The 22,415-nt window shown below is 37.2% G+C and overlaps 1 protein-coding gene across 2 annotated transcripts; it reads left to right on the plus strand.

Moving 5' to 3' along the window:
• Nucleotides 1-3,725: 3,725 nt before the first annotated feature.
• On the plus strand, nt 3,726-22,091 carry ilk (integrin-linked kinase). 2 transcript variants are annotated; one of them, XM_077242716.1, is made up of 13 exons: nt 3,726-3,944; nt 6,080-6,360; nt 12,376-12,541; nt 12,821-12,916; nt 14,624-14,720; nt 14,871-14,954; nt 15,124-15,209; nt 15,298-15,407; nt 16,560-16,687; nt 16,888-17,009; nt 19,974-20,073; nt 20,380-20,510; nt 20,593-22,091. In XM_077242716.1, exons 2-13 carry the CDS (start codon nt 6,272-6,274, stop codon nt 20,740-20,742), a joined length of 1,359 nt encoding a protein of 452 aa, XP_077098831.1. In that variant the 5' UTR covers nt 3,726-3,944; nt 6,080-6,271; the 3' UTR covers nt 20,743-22,091. The 2 variants fall into 2 exon arrangements, with proteins under 2 accessions (XP_077098831.1, XP_077098832.1); XM_077242717.1 differs by having other exon boundaries at nt 3,794-3,944; nt 6,085-6,360.
• The last annotated feature ends 324 nt before the right edge of the window (nt 22,092-22,415 follow it).

Raw genomic sequence — 22,415 nt, forward strand, 5'->3', positions numbered from 1 at the left:
AATTGTAATTGGAAGCTTTTTAGAGACAACCACACAACCAGCTTAAATATTTTATACATTAAATACTTTTACTGGTTTCATTAAAAATTTTGTTTAAGGTTTAGTAACTTTTTAGTGTTTCTGTCTTTATTTAAAAAACATGAATGAACAGTTTTTTATTAATTTTATTTAAGTTTTAGTTATTTTAGTTCTCTAACTCATTTAGAGTTAAACTAAATGAAAAATAAATACGTTTGCTTTGGAAAAAGTGTACTGGACAAATGTAAGTTTCATTAAAATTTATTTTAAGTGATGTTTTCAGTTTTGGTTAACTATAATAACCCTGATTTAAATAGCTTTTTTTTTCAAAATCTACGATGGTTTGTTTATTTATTTATTCAATTAGTTAAATTATTAATATGATACAAAATAACTTTTTTGTTGTAGAACAGGGGCCTGTTTCAATAAGGAGGTTCAACTAACTATGAGTTAAAACTTGAACTCTGAGTTGACTTACCCTGAGAGGGGAAACTCTGAGTTTTCGGTTTCAGAACAGCTGAAATGAGTAAGTTCAATCAACTCTAAGTTGACTGACTCGGAGTTAAGCGCGTGCACCACAACTATAAAAAGCCACTATCAATGGAGCACAGATATTATGAGTCACCATGGTAACAGCACCAGACAAAAAGAGGTCTGCAAATTTCTCATCAGCAGTACGCAAACATTTTCTTTTTAAGCAACAGGACAGCAGCGGCGATCGAGAGAGTTGGTTTGGGAGAAAATAGTTGCTCGAGTCAATGCGTAAGTTTACATTTTAATTAGGCTACTGTTATACAGTGTTGGGTGTAATTACCAAGTAATCTAAATACTGTAATTTAAATAAAGGGATTACTCTTAATTCTTCTGTAATATAAAGTTAAATATGATGTCATTGCATTAAATACTGCATAGACTATAGAACAATTCTGTATAAAACAACAATGGATTTAACATAACATTTTTTAAAGGTATATTTTTACTGTAACCTTCTCTCTCTACACACTTTGGTCAATTCAAGAATAATTCATGCAATTGTATATTGTTAATTTGAAAGCATTAAAAGTGCAGTTTATTGTCTCTTTTTGTATTGTTCAAGTGGTTGAGGTTGATATGGGATTTATAAAGTAATTAGTAATAAGTAGACCAATACTTTCTAGAGATAGTAATTATTACATTAATCTAATTACACTGTTGAAGATGTCATTTGTAGTTAGTAATTAATAACTATTTTAGAGTAACTTACCCAACTGTTATAATATCAGAGGTGAAACTGGAAGAACAGTATGTTATTCAACCTAATTTTAATTTTCATGTAGGTGCAATCCTTCAGGCATTAAAAGAAAATAGCAGCTGAAAAAATGAAATATAAAAACATAATTCAGTCAGGTATGGCTTGAGAATATCATGGATGTAGGCTACCTGACTTTACAAACATTTGACATGTTAAATAACTAAATAGCATCCAGTGTCTTGCAGTGCAGCAGCATTTTTGACATAGGTCTAATTAACACAATTAAATGTTCATTCTCATTTGACTTCTACTCAGCCAACAGAAAGAAGGAAGAGGCTCGCAAAGATGGAGATGCAGAGGAGATGCAGAGGAGATGGAGATGGAGAGGAGATGGAGATGGAGAGGAGATGGAGATGCAGAGGAGATGGAGATGCAGAGGAGATGGAGATGGAGAGGAGATGGAGATGCAGGGGAGATGGAGATGCAGAGGAGATGGAGATGGAGATGCAGAGGAGATGGAGATGGAGATGCAGAGGAGATGGAGATGGAGATGCAGAGGAGATGGAGATGGAGAGGAGATGGAGATGCAGAGGAGATGGAGATGGAGATGCAGAGGAGATGGAGATGGAGATGCAGAGGAGATGGAGATGGAGATGCAGAGGAGATGGAGATGGAGATGCAGAGGAGATGGAGATGCAGAGGAGATGGAGATGCAGAGGAGATGGAAATGCAGAGGAGATGGAGATGGAGATGCAGAGGAGATGGAGATGGAGATGCAGAGGAGATGGAGATGCAGAGGAGATGGAGATGCAGAGGAGATGCAGAGGAGATGGAGATGCAGAGGAGATGGAGATGGAGAGGAGATGGAGAGGAGATGGAGATGCAGAGGAGATGGAGATGCAGAGGAGATGGAGATGCAGAGGAGATGGAGATGGAGATACTGAGGAGATGGAGATGGAGATGCAGAGGAGATGGAGATGCAGAGGAGATGGAGATGCAGAGGAGATGGAGATGCAGAGGAGATGGAGATGCAGAGGAGATGGAGATGGAGATACAGAGGAGATGGAGATGGAGATACAGAGGAGATGGAGATGGAGATGCAGAGGAGATGGAGATGCAGAGGAGATGGAGATGCAGAGGAGATGGAGATGGAGATGGAGATGCAGAGGAGATGGAGATGGAGATGCAGAGGAGATGGAGATGGAGATGCAGAGGAGATGGAGATGGCCCTAGCCTGAATGCTGGAAGGCCAATGGCTGAGGGAATTCCTGGAGGGACTTCATCAGAGCCAGTCACTCCCGAAGATTGAAGTGCCTTCATAATATGTAAGAGGTGTATGTGATTGTGATAACAATATGTGTTCTTTTTTATATAGGGTGTTTTTGATATTTCCATATATTTTACTTTGGGTTGGGTTTTTTGTTGCTCCCAACAGATTCTGATGGTAATACCTGTCTTTTGGAGCCTCCTGTCCCAACAGAACCCCAGACAGTTGTAAGTAGCCTACTCAATACACCAGAAATTATGACAAATAGTATTATAAAATGTGCTCAACCAAATGCTCATCTTCACAGGACGATGGGGGATTAAGAAACAGTTTCTACTGCCACAGAGAGGCCTACAGAGGAAATGTTAATATTATGTGTCTACACATCAAACAATCTACACATTCACATTTCTTCACATTATTTATCTGGAGTAGCCTATAGAAACTAAGTTTATATGTAAGTATAAACGGATATTCTTATCTCTCCCTCGTCCCCAGAGTGTGGAAGAACAGTAGGAGGAAGGTCCATCAACTTCTGGTGCACAGATGAACACAGTTCAGTGATTTTCAGTGAATGCCACAGTTTAATTCTGTAGAATTTGTTTAGAGCTACATGATGTAACTCTAATCTACTGTATTTTCAGTTGCCAGTTAAGAAGTTATATAGACTTCATCTTATTAAAAAAAATTGGGGGGAAAAACAGCAATGAATAAATGTACCGAAAAAATGAATGAGGTGTTTAAACACCACTTCCTCTTTGAAAAAGGGGAGGAGACCGAAATAAACTCTGGGTTTATGGAAGTAAACCTGCTCCCGACCAGGTTAGGTTCACAGAGTAAGTTACCATGGTAACTGACTCTGAGTATAAGTTACCTCTCTTTCAGAAACGGGCTTGACTTACCCTGCTTTCTCAGGTTTGACTTACCTCCCATTCTGAAACAGAAAACCCAGAGTTTCCCTCATTTCAGGGTTAACATACTCAGAGTTTTCACTTAACCTCCTTTCTGAAACAGGCCCCAGGTAACTTATTTTAGCAGGCTTTATGGTCGTCATCTGCCACAGTACGTTTTTGCGTGTGTAGAAGAATGCAAGATTTAGTATTTACCTCTAATACTGATGTAACAGAAAAGACCTTGCAAATTCTCTAAGTTTGGGCTGATGTTTGGTAAATTCGTGTATATAAATGAATATTCATCATGACCTCAAGCACAGTTCTGAAAACCGTGTCCCGAGGCGCATGTTTTCTTCATTCTCCAGCCGGGGGCGCTGCAGTGACGTGTTCTCCGGGGAATGAGTGAGTGTCTGTCGGTGGGGAGGAGATCACAGACTCGGTCTCTAGTAGGGTGTGGACGCTGGAAGAGTTTCGGTCCGGACTGTCCCAGTCATTACCGTTGGTACTCTCCAGCTGAAAGCGGCCACATAAACAGGTAATGGTGGTTGTTATGATCGATTGAGTGTGAAGGAAGCATGAATCGTGTGTTGATCGTGAAGTTCAGTGACTGTGGGCGTAACGTTATATGACTGCTAGCACAATTAGCGTACTAGCTCACTGCAAGACAAAACTACTACTGAATAGCCATACATAAAGCTTAGAGTGAACATAAATAAATTGTGCATGATTAAGTACATTATAATTCACATCGTGTTTTTTTCTTCTTCTTTTTATTCACCCATTATTAGGAGTCTTAAGAATCTCTTTGAATGGAGTGTCTGTTAGCTAAGTTACGCGGCTAATGTCAGTTTTATTGAGAGAACACGCGTACCTACCTGTCTTCTACAAATACTATCTATCTATCTTGCTCTCTGTCTTGAACAAATACCCATCTTTTTCTGTTTGAACACATATCTATAGATCTGACCTGTATTTTTCTGTCAATTTCTATATGTGTCCCATTCTGTTTGAACACGTACTTGCCTCTCTGTCTGAACATAACTGTCTGTCTGTCTGTTCACTCATAAACATATCTGTCTTCTTACTGTCTGCCTGCCTGTTTGAACTTTTTTTTATCTTTCTGAGTCTTAACTATTTTGTTTACCTTCTAGTGTCTTTGTGATTGAATTAATATTTAACTGAATCAATATCAGCCTGCTTTTATCTAATTTGTCTGTCATTTTCTGTAAGTGAATACAGTCTCTCCAGTTTCCCAACTCAAACATTCTCAGCAAAGTATACAGTGCATGATAGTTTATATAAGAAATAGCTTCTTAAATGTATTTGACGCATTTTCCTTTTTGTTTTTAATAAATGTGACATGAACTTAAGTTCTCTAATTAAACAGAAACAGACACAGACGTAGCTTTTCATGAGTATAACGGGTCTTTGCGAAGACCTGTTTAACTAAAGTATGAGTTAGAGTGATGTCAGAGTATTGAAGAAACACATTCTGTTGGCAGAGGGATCTTTTGGACTCAGTAAGGGAGTGTTATGTATGTTCTAACAAGCTGAGACCTGCATGATTACATTGAATTCGGCACCTAAGCTATCACCACTTAATTAACAATTTTTTTAACCCATTGCTTAAATCTGGTAAATTAAAGGAATAGCTCATCCAAAAATTAAAATTCTGTTGTTTATTCACCCTCATTTCATTCTAAACATGTGTAACTTCCATTCAATGTATATTCTTTCTTTTGTGGAACATAAAATAAGATATTTTGAAGAATAAGGATCATTAGCTATGTCTGCATCCACCTATTTTTATGGTCATTTTGGGATATTGCATAAAAAAAGCTGGATGGAAACCATGATCAGTTTAGTGATGTGCCAAGATGTGCATAAATTCTAAAAATGCATGTAAAACATGCACTCAATTGAGGTGGATACTTTTTTTTATCCCACAAGAAACATAAACTACGAGCATAAACTACGATGGAAACACATTTACAGAATAAATCCTTCAATGCGCAAACAAAAAAATGTGTTTTTTGCCGTGACATTTGTATAATGTCTCACATGATTGCATTCACAAATATCAGGCATCCGAACACAAGATAACATGACAGCGTTTATTGCGTTTTGATGTATGAAAATTATGTATGATGAAATGATGAATGGAAACGTTGCTTTATTCGGAAATGTTTTATGCGATAATCCAATTTTGTGGATAAATTGAATTAGCAATTTGGATGGAAACATAGCTATTGACATATAAGAGTCCATGGTAAAGGAAAGAAAATCTACTTTTCAATAATAATTTTGTTATACTTTTTTTCTTCTTCATTATAATATCAGGATCAATATGTTGACTTTATTCCCCCTCCAAAAAGCATAGTAAAAAACACCTAACAAAACAGTTAGGTGTGAAACAAAGTGTAAAAAACACTTTTCCCCCTCTAAAAAACACCTTGCGCTCAAGTCAGGTGTATGAATTGCATGTATTTATTTGTATAAATTAATAAACAAGACTGAGTCATTGAGCCTCACCCCTTCCGTTTTTGGCTGGCTACTTGTTATTTTTCAGTTTTTAGTCATTGTTCCCTAGTGACTTGGACTGTGACAGTGTGTTTTGTGCAAACTGGGTCCAGGACAGCTCATCTGAGCTTCCTTCTCGTTTCTCTGCAGTGCAGCGCAGACACCAGAAACTTGCCCTGAGGCAGTGAAGAGACTGTCCCAACACACCCTTCCCCTGGCTGGATGTTCTGTCAGCCCTCGCCTGTCATCTTCAGGGTACAGCTGCATCAGACGACTCTCCCAGGACAGTCCTGGTAGGGGACGAAGGATTCCGGGTAGTGTGAGAGGAGAGAGGGTGCCGAGATGGATGACATCTTCACTCAGTGCCGTGAAGGCAATGCGGTAGCTGTCCGCCTCTGGTTGGACAACACAGAAAATGACCTAAACCAGGGGTGAGTATGAATTTAGTCAAAGCTGTTATTAGGTAGATTCCAGTGTGGTTGTAGATGCCTCTTATCTGTGTTTTTGTACAGTCTTGGTTTAGCTGTTATTACCTTAATTTCTCATTCAAACGGGTAGGGGAGGATCCTTGGAGGCCACGCCCTCTAAAAACTTTGCGAAACTTGGATTGTTTTGTAAAGAAAATGTCCTGTTTGTGCACACATGGAGAAGGATCTTCTGTCAAGGCTTGTCCCTTAGTTCACCCCTTACACTTTTATCTGTCTTTTAATCCCTGGGTGCAGTGGCTCAGAAAGACGATGCGGGTAGATTTTATCACTTTTCATCTGTTGTGGATTTCATTCAGTTATTTGGCCTGTCGTGGCGTACATGGGTTCTATATTTCAATCAGATGGCTTTGAAGCATTAAGGAGATTCAGTATTAGTATATTACTCTTGTTCACTTGTAGCATTTAAAATTATTGATTTACATTTTTTTTTTTAGTTCTTATTAGTCATAATTAGAGTTGTCAAAAAGTACCGACTTTGGTACCGAAAATTAAAAATGTGACGATACCAGCATTTCCCTCTTGCATTTTGAGCGCTGTTGAACAGACTCTTAAACGCCTCTGATTGGCCATTGTGTTCACGAGCTCAACATATACGCATGTCTGAATATGATGTCTTTGACGCTCTTAACCGAGCACTTACAGAGATACACACGGGAGCGTTTAAAGCGGCCGTTGATAGACGCCACTTTTAAGTGCTCAATGAAGAGCGTCAAAGACACCATATTTTTTTGAAGCGTTGATCATTGAAGCCGATCGCAGACATGTATGTAGATCGCGTCAACACAATGGCCAATCAGAGGTGTTTAAGAATCCGTTCAACAGCGCTCAAAATGCTAGAGGGAAATGCTTGTATCAAGACATTTTTTTTTTATTTCAGTACCGAAGTCGGTACTTTTGACAACTCTAGTCATAATATTATTTTGAATTAATATAAGTCATCAGTAATGGATCATATCATTAAATTATTATTATAGAATGTTAATATTGTGCATGCCTTTTGTGGAAAACTCATCATGGTTAGCCTAAGTTTAAAGAAATGCAACCTAAAATATCCTGTCTATGTCTTACAAACGAAATGAAGAAGATTCCGCACGTGTTGAAGACCAGAATTTCACTTCTAGCCCTATATGGCGTAAAGCATACACAGAGTTGATCCATGCACCCTCTTCAAATACCTCCAACTCTGCCAAGCTCCCTCTCACAAAACAGCCTTGGCCTGCCTTCCTTCACTAATACATCCCAGAACAGCTGAGAAGCACAAAAGAGAGAGAAAAAAAATGTTCAGGTGGATCTCCGAGAACTGTCAGCCACAAGAGTTATTACCTGAAAGGAAGAGTTCGGAGACTAATGGTTCGCCGGGGCTGATTCAGCACAAAATCAGCAGATTGCAGGCAGCGGCTAGTTTAGATGAACCATTTAGCGAGGCGTGCCGTAGTGTTCGATGTAGATCACAATCTAGGCATTTCCTGTGCTCTTCACATGGCTGAAGTTGTGACGGTAAGGAAATGTTTGACTTACTTGGATTGAAAAACAGCCAGCTGGGGAAAATGCCAACTCCGGTTGCAATTATTTATTTTTTTAAATTAGAGAAACCCTTCATATGTTAGCGCTCTGGTTGTCTGCTATATGTCAATTCCCTACTCTAAACAACAGCTGATCTTTCACAAACCTGTGTGAGTAGGAGTCTATGTCTAATTTGTGACTCATAAGAGGGGAGGAGAGAACAGTCTGGGCTAAAACGAAATGGTTGGGACGAATAGTTTCCATACGATGAGCTCACCAAGCAAAGCATGCTGACTTGAGCCATACCAGTCCTCTCTGTGTCACTTCTCTTTCTCCCTCCCTCCCTTCTTACCCATCTCAAAGTGTTTTCCTTTTCCAGAAATAGAAAAACTCCAGCTAAGGGATTTGCCTTTTGCTTTAGCCTGTTGAGGATTGCCTAATAAAATGATTCCACTGCTATAAAGAAGAGGGGCAGTGTGATTCAGTTTTTTTGAAGGGCCATGAAGAGTTTTAGCATGGCTTCAGATGTCACGACCTTACGCTTTTGTGGGAGGAGACAGGAAATAGCAGATATACATGGGTTTAGTTTATGCTTCGCATTACAGCATGTCAGTCAACACACTGAACTTTGTTTAGTGTCCATCTTAACTGATCTAGATGTTTTCTATGGAAATGTCCTTATATTTTGGCCATTATGCCTGAAGCCTCTGTTTAAGTTGATTTTGAAATTGTTGGTTTTATTTGTTTATCTTTAAAGTCAGTGTGAAATTAAAATAGTATATATTACTCACTATGATTTATTAGTATGCTGTTTCATTAAAATATAAAAATTATTCGACTTTTGAAATGGTCGTCCCTTTCAACTGAAGGGAAAATAATGTTTAGCAATTCCCAAAAAGTCTAGACATTGTTTTGGCAAACTCACTTTTTTTAATGTTCTGATAAATTCCAGATGGATTAAATCAGAACTGTTAATTTCATCAATGAAATTGAAATTACTGGTGAAAATGGTTATTGATGCAGTTTTTTTAATTTTGTCAAGAAATACAAAGACTTAAATGTATTATTACAATAATGAAACAGCAAGAAGAAAAATGTAGAAAAAGGTTCACTCAAATCTGAGCCATGTCAAATTCACACAGTAGATTTTTCTGTTTCAGTTATGTTGGTAAATCTTTAATATGCAAAATTATAAATCAATATTAAACAAAATGCTAAAAATGTGTCCGACCAAACAAATTTTACAACAATTTGAAAAGTTACATTTTTGTCATTTGACTTTCAAAAATGTAATTTATTATAAAACATTAATTTCAACGTTCAAGTTTTTAGATTTTGATAAATTTACAAATTAACTGATAACTCGTGTTTAGTTTAGAACCATTTAGAACACTAATATGTATTAAAAAAAGTAAAAACATTACATTTTGATTTCATGTAATCTTTAAAGCTCAACAGTTTGACAAGGCTATTAATACGTGATTTTTAAATATCAATAAATGTAATTTTTCAAATTGTCAAATTTAGTTTGGACTGACGTGTTTTTATCGTAAAATGTAAAATAATAAATGTACTAATTTTAAAAGAATATGACTAAATATTGAGTAAATTTAACATTTTTTTGTTAAAAGTAAAAAAACAAACAAGTTCTCTGACTTTCTGTGTGTAGTTCTGTACTCTTGCAAATTAACTTTTCTGTTTTTTGGAAGGGATCTTGTGTGCAATGTATATTACTGTGTTACAACATCTATGTTTCAAGTTGTTTTGAAGATCGGATATCCGTGTCATCGCCCAAGTTTTGCATCTGTGCTTTTCTAGTAGCGAATGCCATTTTAAGTTGACTGAGTCTGCTCTGAAAATTGTGACTCAAAGAGGAACTGACACTTTTTGTAGCTGTTTTTCATTCTTAAAGTCTGGACAGGACTCAGAGATACTAAGAAACTAAATGCCAGGTTACAGCTGTGTTTGTCTCTGTGGTTTTAAAACAGACAATGAAGCTGTTGCAGCTCAAGCCAATAAGACCCAAATTTCTGAAATCAGTTACTATGAAAAATGCTTCCTGTATTTTAACTTCTTATTTTTAGCCGCACTGTCTAAAAATATAACATCCTTTTTGATGTGCGGTTTGAATCAGAAACTAGCTTTTATTTGTCCAGCGATATTATTTGCCCTGCTTCAGTTACATTTCCTGTAACATACCTCAATTTGGCCCACTTCACTAGCCTGCTAGCTCAGATATGTTTATAGACCATGGCGCCTCACTGATGTGTGGCTTATGATCTAATTCAGTATGAGCTTTCACTCAACCAGATTACTCCACCAGTGCTGAAAGCTAGAAACCTGAACTCAGATGTGGAGTGGCACGTTTAAATCATCGCCTTGTGCAACCCCAGAATGCTTTTTGGCCGGAGGAAGCTCTTAATAAGAGAGCTTTTCAACTCTTTGATCGTATAACCGCAGACTTGAGACTCTGTGTGACTCCAGTATCAATGTTTACATAGTCTGTCTTTGTACTTTGTAAGTGTGTTAGCGTAAACGTTCCTTTCTCTCTTTCTGTGTGTGTGTGTGCGCTTGTTAACAGTGCATGCTTCACGTCCTTACAAGGAGAAGGGACTGTAACTGGGCATGAATTGAGCGGAGCGCTCCGCTCACTCACACAGGCTAAGGAGAGGAGCCGCTAGAGCTTGCTGAATCTCATTTCCTGTGGTTCCCGCTCTGGTTTCCTCAGTCCAGGCCTCCGCTGCTTTATTAGTGTGATGGAGCGCTGCTGAATGATGAGCTCTGACACTCTGACCAGCTGTCCTTCCTCCATTTCATCCTTTCCCGCTTCCCTGCTTTTTTCTTGATAATGTCCCATTATCTTGCCTCTTTCTTTCTTTTTTTTCTTTTCGCTTCCTTTTATTCTTCTTTCCTTTTTTGTCCAATTTTCTTCTCTTTCTTTCTTTCTTTCTTTCTTTCTTCTGTTCTTTCTTTTCACTTCCTTCCATTAATTCCAACTGGCTTCCTTTCTGTCCCATTTTCTTCGCTTTTCCGCTTTCTTTTCCCCCACTTTCTTAATTCCTTCCTTTCTTCTTTCCAACTTTCTTCCTGTCTTTCACAGTTTCTTCCTTTTTATGATTCTTCCTTTCACACTTCCTTTGTTTTCCACTCTCTTTTTCATTTAATTTTCTTTTTCTTACTTTCTTCTCCGCTTCCTTCCTTTCTGTCCAACTTTCTTCCTTTTCTGCTTTATTCTTCTGTACTTTCTTAATTCCTACCTTTTGTTTTATTTCCTTTTTTTTTTTTTTTTTCAAGGTTCCTTTCTTTGCTGCTGTCCTGCTTTGTTTGCAACTTTCTTTCCATGCCTTTTTTGCATTCTTTCCTTGAAATGTGCTGCTTGGCAGGACATAATGAACATTCCAGAATTCCCAATGGGAAGCTCATGTAGGACTCAATCCAATTTAATTAATTGATTTTTTTGGGGGCAGGGGTTCTTCCTCTTTATTTATCTTTATTTTTTGTACGTTGTTTTTGTCTTTAACCCCTTCAGCTCTGTGTGTTGTGTGTGTGTGTGTGTGTGTGTGTGTGTGTGTGTGGGGTGTGTAGGGGGGTTGGTCTGTTCCGGCAGGACCTTGTGAGAGGTTTCAGCAGCTACCCCTAAGTTTAGCCACGCTACTGGCCTGGCTATTTATCCAGAGGCTTCCTACTGTACTCCACACACCCAGCTCTTCAACAAACACTTCATTACCACAGGCTTTACAACTGCTCTCTGTGGGGATGAGCATAACCAGCTGCAGACTTTACCTTTATAACACTTTCACAGCAGTTGTGTTCAGTGCTTTTAATAGTAAAAACCTCAGTTGGATAAGTTCACGTGAGCTGTCAGTAGCAGCACTAATGCACAGGCTCTGATCTGATCACTGTTTTGTTATTGTCACTGTCGACTTGAAGAAAGTGAAAGTTTTACTGCGGTTTTGAAAAGGAAATAAGAAGGCCTGAGAACGGATCTCGGACTCAAACAGCGGGGGGCGGGGGGTGGGGAAGGGGGTACACATAATCTAGAGGAAAGGGCCAGTTAACGGCTGTTTATATTTAACTGGCTGGAGACAGACAGCTGAGAGAGAGAACACTAACCTGACTGGAGACAGTTTACCGCCAACCAAAACAACTGCCTTGATATAAAGGGACAACTCACCCAAAAATGAAACTACTCTCATCATTTCCCAACATGTATGCACTCAAAAAATATTGCTTTTAACAAACAAGCTTAATGTGATGCATATCTGTCAGTCATTTATGAATGAAACAGGTCAGATATTAGATTGTTAAAACTGTGTAATCCATATACATGGAAATTTTAAATGAAATTTAAATGCGTCAATCTTAAATTTAGGCATAAATATTTTTTGAGTGTGACTAAGTGATAACTATGATATGCTACTGACTCGTCTGCTAACATATGTTTGTTTCTCGCAGGGATGATCACGGGTTCAGTCCGTTGCACTGGGCGTGCCGTGAGGGTCGTTCGGGTGTCGTGGATATGCTCATCATGAGAGGGGCGCGCATCAATGTCATGAACCGTGGAGACGACACACCCCTGCACCTGGCTGCGAGCCACGGCCACCGTGACATTCTGGCCAAGGTGCGAACAGAACGTAGCGGATAAACGCTCACTAACACGCACACTCACACATCTACACCTGAACAACCACAGTGACCACAACGGTTATGGAAAGGTGTAAACAAACACACAGCTGCAAACAGAAGCTCCCAGAGTTATAAATACTTACACACACACAAACTTTAAACCTTCTTAAGAAGGAATAAAGGAACTGACAATGTCAATTTTTTGCCTTTTAGTTCTATAAAACCGATTTTAAATGGATGATTTGTGTTTGCTGTTGTGGTTTGTGTTGTCTAGCTGATCCAGTGTAAAGCAGATACCAATGCGGCAAACGAGCACGGCAACACCCCTCTCCATTATGCTTGCTTCTGGGCCCATGACCTGGTGGCTGAGGTTAGTCTGAAGTGCCCTCTGCTGGGGAAAAATGAGAAATTCTAGATTGTTTTGAAAACATTTCAGTTGGTTGAGGGGAAATCAATGGCTGTTTTCCATGTAATTATAATAAATGGGGACAAGAGCTTTGAAAAACCGGACCCATTACCGGTCGTAAACCGGTAATGGGTCCGGAACTGTGTAATTACAATCGTCCTTTGATATTTAAACGTCCTGGTGGAACATTAACAGTCATATGTGGTATCATTACAAAGCGTAGACCCTTTATTTTACAGATTATTTGAATGTTTAAATTCCCGTTTGCGCAACCAATATACTGATAAAAAGTACGTATATGTCTATGAATTTTTATATTTTCAGTATTGATTATATTTGATGAACAAGTGGTTCACTTGGTCCTCATGCAATAACTTCCAAGTCTTCTGAATCCATACAATAGCTTTTTGTTGGGAAAGTACATAATTTTCTTCTGTGGAACACAACTAAAGATATTTTGCAGAATGTCTAAGCTGCTCTTGTGTTATAAATGAAAGTTAGAATTTTGGTCTGCTCTCACATAAAGCTTTAGAACGGTTTCAGAAGACTTGGAATATAGTCCTCGTAAGTGGTTACAGTCATATTAACCACTTTTGTGTTTTGTTTTTTTATTTACATCATTTTTGGAGCTCTATAGTTCCGATTCATTTTTATTGTATCGAAAACTTAAACGAAAATAAGAAATGTTGACTTAGTGACTAAAATAAATACACCGAAGTACTAAAATTATCATAACTGAAACTGGGGTAAATGGAAATATAAAAAAATGACAAATGCATTTAATAAAATGATTAAAACTTACTAAAATTAAAACTAAAACTATAAAATAAAAGCCAATTCAAAAAATGATAAAAAAAACAAACATTTAAAACAGTATATAAATAATAGTAAAATAACACTGATAGAAAAAGGTAACAACAACATGGCATTTTTTTATAACTTTCACATTTGAGCAGAAATAATGGAAATGTTTAAACATTGGCATTCAGTGGTTTACAAAACATAACAATTTACAGGGTTCCTGTGCTTTTTGGAAAAGTATGGAATTTGATTTGAGTAATTTGCAGGTTTGGGAAAAGTATGGAAAAATATCCCATATTCAGTTTTCTAAAATATAAAATTAAGAATTTCTAAAGATTTATCATACAAGCAGAGTAAATTCATGGCAAAAGTTTAGTATCGTTTAGTGATTGTCAAACACAACTAAATGAATTCAAGGCGCACATTTTCATTATGCAAAACTGTGTCTTTAACATATGCAAGTCTCTTTTGAACTTCACTAAATTAATGTGCGCATGCCACTCAAACCTGCAACAGATAAAGGAGCAAACCATTTCATTCATACTGTACTTTGCTGTTTGGTGATGTTGCAACCTCAAACCATGATTACAGTATCAAACGTGAATATGCAGGTTATAAAGCATTTTAGGTTTCTTCTCATCATGTAAGTGCGTGTTATCACTATGAGAAAACCAATGATATGTACTTAAGAATTGTACTATATACCAAATATAATGCTGCATGAACTATTTGTGTTAAATATGGTCTTAGAAATCTTCAGAGGATTTTGGAAATTTGGATCTGAAAAAATATGGAATTTTGAAATTGATACCTTGATTTTGAATTGAGTTTCTGTTGTACCTGATATGTTATTGTATATCTTCTCTCCAGGATTTGGTCAATAATGGTGCTCAGGTGAGCATCTGCAACAAATATGGCGAAACTCCAGTTGACAAGGCCAAACCACCGCTTGCTGCAAATCTGAAAGGTAAACACTCTTATTTACTAATGTAGCAAATGTGACGTCAGCTGTAGATTTGTTGAAGGATTGTTTTCTTACATTGTGAAGCTTCAGAGATTTGTTTCTGTTATAATATGTTGCATCAGGCCTAATAATTCTGTTATGTTTATGAATCAGAGCTGGCGGAGAAACAGGGACAGAGCCTGTCCAAAGTTCCTTTCAAGGACTCTTTCTGGAAGGGAACCACTCGAACTCGACCACGTAAGCGCCCTCAGAACATCTGATTCTCATTTACATTCATAACGCAAATGCTTTGGCAAACAAGCCCTTTATTGTCATTCAGTGTAACTGTGTATAGGTTGCAATATAAGTTTATATGAATTATCCACAATAAAGGTTTGATTGTTTCTTTTTTTCATGATGTCTGCAGGTAACGGCACACTAAACAAAACCTCGGGCATAGATTATAAGCAGCTCTCTATGCTGGCCAAGATCAACAAGAATCACTCTGGAGAGGTGAGGGCATTTACCAAACTAAACCACAATAGCTACCCAAACCATGTCTCAGAGCGTATATGGAAACACTGATGTCTCTCTCTGGCAGCTGTGGCAGGGCCGCTGGCAGGGCACAGAGATTGTGATCAAGATGCTTCATGTGCGGGACTGGACTACTAGAAAGAGCCGTGACTTCAATGAAGAGTATCCTAAACTAAGGTGATGAACCGCCAGTCCAATGTGCCCAGATTACACAGATTAAAGGGAATGAATTCTGACGTTATATACTCATTCCAAATCAGGGTTATTATAGTTATTATAGTGTTAGTATACTATTTCTTTACTTGTTAAAAAAATAATAGAAATGATAATAGAAAATATATAAAAATATTAAAGAAACTTATTTTATTTCAGCTATTTGTCAAGCAAACATTTCTCATTTTCATTTAGTTTAACTTGATGTACTAAAATAACAAACTAAAACTGAAATAAAAATTCATCAAAACTATATGGACATTTATATAAAAAAAAACTTTAAAAAATGTCAAAAATACACAACAAAATTATTAAAGCTGTAACTTAAGTCAAACAGAAAATATAAAAATGTTTTTAATATAATTTTAAATCATTGATACTATTATCTGATGATAATGGCAATTTTCCATATCTGTATGACTTTCTTTATTTTGTGGAAACAAACAGAGCAGTTTAAAGAAGGTCCTAACCGTACTTAAAATTTTAAACTTCAAAAAGCTTCATACGGCTTTTGCACTATATTCAGTCGTCTTAGTTTTACGATAGTTTAACATCAGTTAAGTTGTCTTTCACCGTTAACCTTCTGCTTCATTTAGCTGTTAACTCCTGCAACCGGATTATTAAAATCATTCAGACTGTTTTTGTGAACTGAATCCACTGATTTATTATAAAGATCAGACTCAAAAGCGCGATTAGTTCACAAATCAAGCTGATTCTGTACTAGGAGTACAACATTATCGCGTTCATTTCTCTTGAAATAAAGAAAATGCTATCATTCAAATTCATCTAACTTTTTTTTGTGTTCTATTTTTTATTTTTTTGAGAGAGATTAAGTGTTTGTAACCATAAATACAGAAGTGTACACCTACTATGTTGGAGTGTCAACCAGATTCAATTTGAAATATTCTAAATATCATGGTTATCGTCAATACAAGTATATCATCAATACCAAAGGGAACAAATTTAAAGATGGAAAAAAAACAAAGTCTAGGTGAACTATTTTATTCCAAAAGAGAGGGCAGTCCTGATCTGTCATCTTTAATCTGTGAAATGTCTCCATCATGTTAGTGGTCTGTTGTATCTGTGTGTTCATGGGTCCCGTTTCCCCTGCTGTAGAATCTTCTCCCACCCCAATGTGTTGCCCATGTTGGGGGCATGTCAAGCTCCGCCCGCCCCTCATCCAATCATAATTACACACTGGATGCCCTATGGCTCCCTCTACAATGTGCTTCACGAGGGGACCAGTGAGTAAAACACACATTACTGTCTCAGAAAAATCATGTGGTGTATGTCTGCTTCATTTGAATGTTTATTATTGAAAATATGCTTAAATGCTCTTTCAGTTCTGGATATTCTGGAGTTTTGTTTTTCTGACTCAGCATAAGTAAATATATGTCTTTCTCAAGACTTCTCTTGTATCTTCTTCTTTCTCTCGTCCATTTAGACTTTGTTGTGGATCAGACGCAGGCTGTGAAGTTTGCCCTGGATATAGCGTGTGGAATGGCTTTCCTGCACACACTGGAGCCCATGATCCCTCGGCATTATCTCAACAGCAAGAGTGTCATGGTGAGCAGCGTAAAGCAGACGTTTCCCACTAAACTTGGTTTTTACAACTGTGGGGTTTTCCATTGTGTCTATTCCTGTCTTACTACTAGGCAACATGAGCCACATTCATTACTCAGTGTTTACCAGTCATTGCAAAAAAACAAGTTTATTCACTGTCATGGTATGTGGGACTGATTCAGTGGAACTTGCCCTCCATAAATTTTGTCTCAGTGGATAAACCACTGTGAACAGGAAATGCTGTAAACGGTCTTAGTTCTCTGTTTAGTTTCCGTGCATCCCATCACAATTTGAGAGATTCAAGTTGCAGAGTGTTGCAGCGAAAGAACATTCTTTAGTTGTGGATTTATTATTGTCTGTAGTTAACAAGCATCAATGGTCTGTAATGTCCATTAGAAAATAAAAATCTGTGTAAGTCACCATCAGTTTAAAGCACAATGGATTGTCATTGACCCACAAACAGAAGTGAAACCAAGGCAAAACTGCACGAGTATTAAATTACTAAGAGCTGTACTGCTAGCATTACACATTTTTTAAATGTTTTTGAAAGAAGTTTCTTATGTTCACCAAAGCTGCATTAATTTATTCTAAAATACAGTAAAACAGCAATATTGTGAAATATATTTTTTTAATTATTATTTCAATAGTCAAGTCACCTTTTATTTATATAGCGCTTTTTACAATACAGATTTTATCAAAGCAGCTTCACAGTGATAACATGAAAATAATGCAACAAAGTTTGTTTCTAGAAGAAAATTGCATTCTGTTTTTGCATTAATTGCTCTGTTCTTTCAGAATTAAGTAGTAGGACATTACTTGTCATCCGAATTTTTATATCAGCTATGCATTCCGTTAATTTTCTTAATTGGTGCGTTTCGTCGGGTGCAAAAATAATATAGAGCTGAGTATCATCCGCATAACAGTAAAAACTAATACCTAAGGTTAGCATGTACAGGGTGAACAGCAACGGTCCTAGTACTGAGCCTTGTGGTACACCATACTGAACTTTTGATCGATAAGACATCTCTTCATTTACTGCTACAAACTGATAACGGTCAGATAAGTATGATTTAAACCATGCTAGTGCAATTCCACTAATGCCAACATAATTTTCGAGTCTATTCAAAAGAATTTCGTGGTCGATGGTATCAAATGCAGCACTAAGATCCAGTAACACTAATAGAGAGATACAACCAAAATCGGATGATAAGAGCAAATCATTTGTAACTCTAATGAGAGCAGTCTCAGTACTATGATACAGTCTAAATCCTGACTGGAAATCCTCGCAGATACCATTTCTTTCTAAAAAGGAACATAGTTGTGAAGATACTGCCGTTTCTAGTATCTTTGACATAAAAGGTCGATTCGAGATCATCCTGTAATTGACTAATTCTCAAGGATAAAGTTGTGTTTTTTTTAATAAGAGGTTTAATAATAGCCAGCTTAAAAGTTTTCAGTACATATCCTAGTGACAAAGACGAATTAATGATATTAAGAAGAGGATCTATGACCTCTGGAAGCCTCTCTTTCAATAGCTTAGGCGGTATAGGGTCTAACATACATGTTGTTGATTTAGATGATTTAACGAGTTTAGACAATTCTTCCTCTCCTTTGGCAATGAATGAATGAAAATTTTCCTCAGGGAGACTACAATGCACTGCCTGATGCAATACTTTTGTAGACGGTTGCAAAGTTATAATTTTCTCTCTAATATTATCAATCTTGTACGTAAAGAAGTTCATAAAGTCATTACTGTTGTGCTGTTTGGAAACCTCTGGTGTTGGAGCTTTATTTTTCATTCATTTAGCCACTGTTTCGAATAAATACCTAGGATTGTGTTTGTTTTCTTCTAAAAGTGTTGAAAAATAAGCAGATCTAGCAGTTTTTAAGGCCTTTCTGTATGCAATCATGCTCTCTCTCCACAAAATGCGAAAAACTTCTAATTTTGTTTTCTTCCAGCTACGCTCCATTTTTCTGGCTGCTCTCTTAAGGGCCAGAGTGTGCTCGTTGTACCACAGTGTTGGACTATTTCCTTTAGTCTTCTTTAAGCGCAATGAAGCAACTGTGTCTAAAGTGCTGGAAAAGAGAATTAATAATTTCTGTTGCAACATCGAGTTCTTCTAAGCTATCTGGGATGTTGACGAGATGAAACTGGTCAGGAAGATTATTTATAAAGCAATCTTTAGTTGCAGAAGTGAAAGTTCTACCATATTTATAACACAGAGTCGGCTTTGCAACCTTGGCTAAATTAAGTATACATGCGATTAAAATAATTATCGATATGTCATCGCTCTGCTGCAGACGGCAGTGGCATTGATTCCATGTGACATTGATTCCATGTGACAATATTAGATCTAAAGTATGATTACGACAATGAGTAGGTCCTGACACTCATTCTCCCTCAACAGTGTTGTCTAACTCCAATAGAGTTTAGAATGTCTGTAAAAGCTAATCCCAATGTGTCTTTTTCACAAATAAATTGTATGTAATTTATTCCTAATGGCAAAGCTGAATTTTCAGCATCATTACTCCAGTCTTCAGCGTCACGTGATCCTTTAAAAAAAAAAAATTAATATACGGATTTGGTGCTCAAGAAATATTTCTTATCATATCAATGTTGAAAACAGTTGTGCTGCTTAATATTCTATAGTATTTCAATATGCAGAAACTGAGATGCATGTTTTTTTCAGGATTATTAGATGAATAGAAGTTCAAAAGAACGCATTTATTTTAAATGTTTTTTTCTAACAATGTAAAAGTCACATTTGGTCAATTTAATGCATCCTTGCTGAAAAAAAGTAATAGTTTCCCATTTATTTAGAACAGGAATGGGAATAGGAGGGTACACTGATTAAGCTTCAGTTTTTCTACAGTTTGTATGAAGCAAAAACAGTGAGTTTTTCCTAAATAACCGTTTCATGCTCAGTTATCCTAATGAAACTGTTCTAATTGATTCCCTGACATCAGATTGACGAGGACATGACGGCCAGGATAAGCATGGCAGATGTGAAGTTTTCCTTCCAGTGTCCCGGCAGGATGTACTCTCCCGCATGGGTGGCACCTGAAGGTATCATTCCTCTCCTTCACTCTCTAAATTCTTCATTTCAAACCTCTCACTTTATCCAATATATCAGTCTAATGTACCGTCACATTTGCAAAATTTCTGCGCATTAACGCAAAAAAGTCCATTGTCTACTGCCAATAGTGTAGTGATGCATGAAGCACCGCTTACACCGAAGTCACTTTCAAACCAAGCAGATTTAACACTTCGCCTGTTTGCCTGCGAAAACTTGCAGAACAGCAATAAATGTAATGTTAAACTGAAGTTTTGATCCACTGATACCTTAACACCTCCCTCCACATCTCCTCTCAGCCCTGCAGAAGAAGCCCGAGGAGATAAACCGGCGCTCTGCGGACATGTGGAGCTTCGCCGTGTTGCTCTGGGAGCTCGTCACCAGAGAGGTGCCGTTCGCTGACCTCTCAAACATGGAGATCGGCATGAAGGTGAGATGGATTCCATCATATGCACCTGACTTTAGCAAGCAAGAGCCAAACCAAACACCCTTATCCGTATTCTCTCCGCTAGGTGGCACTAGAGGGACTGCGGCCCACCATCCCGCCGGGCATCTCCCCCCACATCTGCAAGCTAATGAAGATCTGCATGAACGAGGACCCCGCCAAGAGGCCCAAATTTGACATGATCGTGCCCATCCTAGAGAAGATGCAAGACAAATGAAACAGCCCTGCAAACACTGTTCACAGTATTGCCTTAAAATGCACCACTCACCAAAGTGCTCTATGCCACTGTAGCCCTCTGCTAAAGAAAAAAAAACGCTTTGTGGAAGCGCTGTTGAACATTTTTAAAAGCCACGTTCTCACTATCCTATATTCTTTCATGCAATCAGTGATGATGACGTGTGTTTGTGCATATATATGTTCATCTGTCATTTTTCGTGTTTTCTGATGCTCCTGTTTTCTATAGCCATTAAACAAGATGTGGCGGCAACGGTCTTTGGACGCAGTGAATGTACAGTGAAATCAGTTTTCAACTAACCACTCCCACATTTTCTGCATCTTTTTGTGCACTCGCTCCATTTCTGCCATTTTCACTCCTTCAGAGGGACGCCACCAAACTCAAAATCTCCTCAGCCGCTGTTAGTATTTAAAGCATCGTGCCATTGTCTTTCAACTGTGTTTTCTTTAAATTGTCCTGATAACAAACGTCCTATAGGCCAAGTTTGCCTGAGATTCATCTGTTTTAAAAAAAAAAAAAAGCAGTGCAATAATGCAATAGCTAATGCCAATTTTATGCCTTATCATGTAACAAAAAACAAACTATGAAGTAATATCGTAATATCACGATTGTACAGTCCCTCTCATAGCAGGGAAATACTTGTTATAAAACCCTGATATGTTAGATTAAGGTACCATATGCTTAAAGGAAGAGCCATTTACACGTCACATCAAATGTGAGAATGTTTGTGTCATGGATTGACACGCATCATGGGTCATATCTCTAATTCTAGCTCCCATAAACCTACATATTTACTTGATCAATACAAATGCATGATTGCTGCATCCTCTGTTATGTAACTAACATGCCTCCGGCTCCTGTATTCTAATTTACATTGTACATGTTAAGCATGTTACGTGGTGAAATATCTGAGAGATTTTTATACTTGTATACATGTGTTTTTTTTTCATGGGCAATACATTAGGCTGCCCATGAGTGCTTTTATTTTTTTGCTTTTCTAAACACTACATCTATTTACTTCCTTGTTTTGCTTTCACAGTGTTCCTCTTATCCGCTCACCAGTATGCAATAGGAAAAACCAAGAGACAAGCCTACTTGACATGCATAAATTATCTTTTTTTAGTTTCACTTTTTGTTTTGAAAAGCAAATATCAGTGATAATGAAAAAAAGACTTGTTATCTAACTTATGCTTACTGTTTTCTCACCCTGTGAGGTTTTTAATGAAATTTAATTCTTTATTTTGGAGATTTGGATTGTTTATATTTTATTCATGATAACTAAAGTTTACTAAAAGAAAGTAAGAACAAATAAAATGTTTTGGCCATGCAAAGTGTTTTGAATTGTGTTCATTTATCAGTCAGAAACTACATTATTGGGTTGTTGACATGAAAATTGACAACAGTGTCTTGCATTGTGATATGCTTTAAGCTACTTCTAAATAAAAAGCTTCTTTAAACTTATAAAAAGTTTTTTTTTTCTGAACAAAATTTGATTTGTTTTTGAGGATCTAAAGGGTTTGTGTTTTCTTGTCACATAGAAAAAATCATCAAAATTCCTTCATGTTTGTCATGGACAATTTTTTATTAATATAAACCAAACGAATTCCACCATTTCTTTATATACTGTATATTGAAATGTCAGCCTTTTAAGTTTT

Source organism: Siphateles boraxobius, unplaced genomic scaffold (genome assembly GCF_051911475.1).
Source record: "Siphateles boraxobius isolate OS27281-9 unplaced genomic scaffold, OSU_SipBor_1 25, whole genome shotgun sequence".
Lineage (NCBI taxonomy): Eukaryota > Metazoa > Chordata > Actinopteri > Cypriniformes > Leuciscidae > Siphateles > Siphateles boraxobius.

Coding starts and splice junctions, on each gene's coding strand:
- ilk (XM_077242716.1), top strand. CDS start 6,272: ATGGATGACATCTTCACTCAGTGCCGTGAAGGCAATGCGGTAGCTGTC. Junction 14,721..14,870: donor GCTTGCTGCAAATCTGAAAG/GTAAACACTCTT, acceptor TTTATGAATCAG/AGCTGGCGGAGAAACAGGGA. Junction 15,210..15,297: donor ACAAGAATCACTCTGGAGAG/GTGAGGGCATTT, acceptor TCTCTCTGGCAG/CTGTGGCAGGGCCGCTGGCA.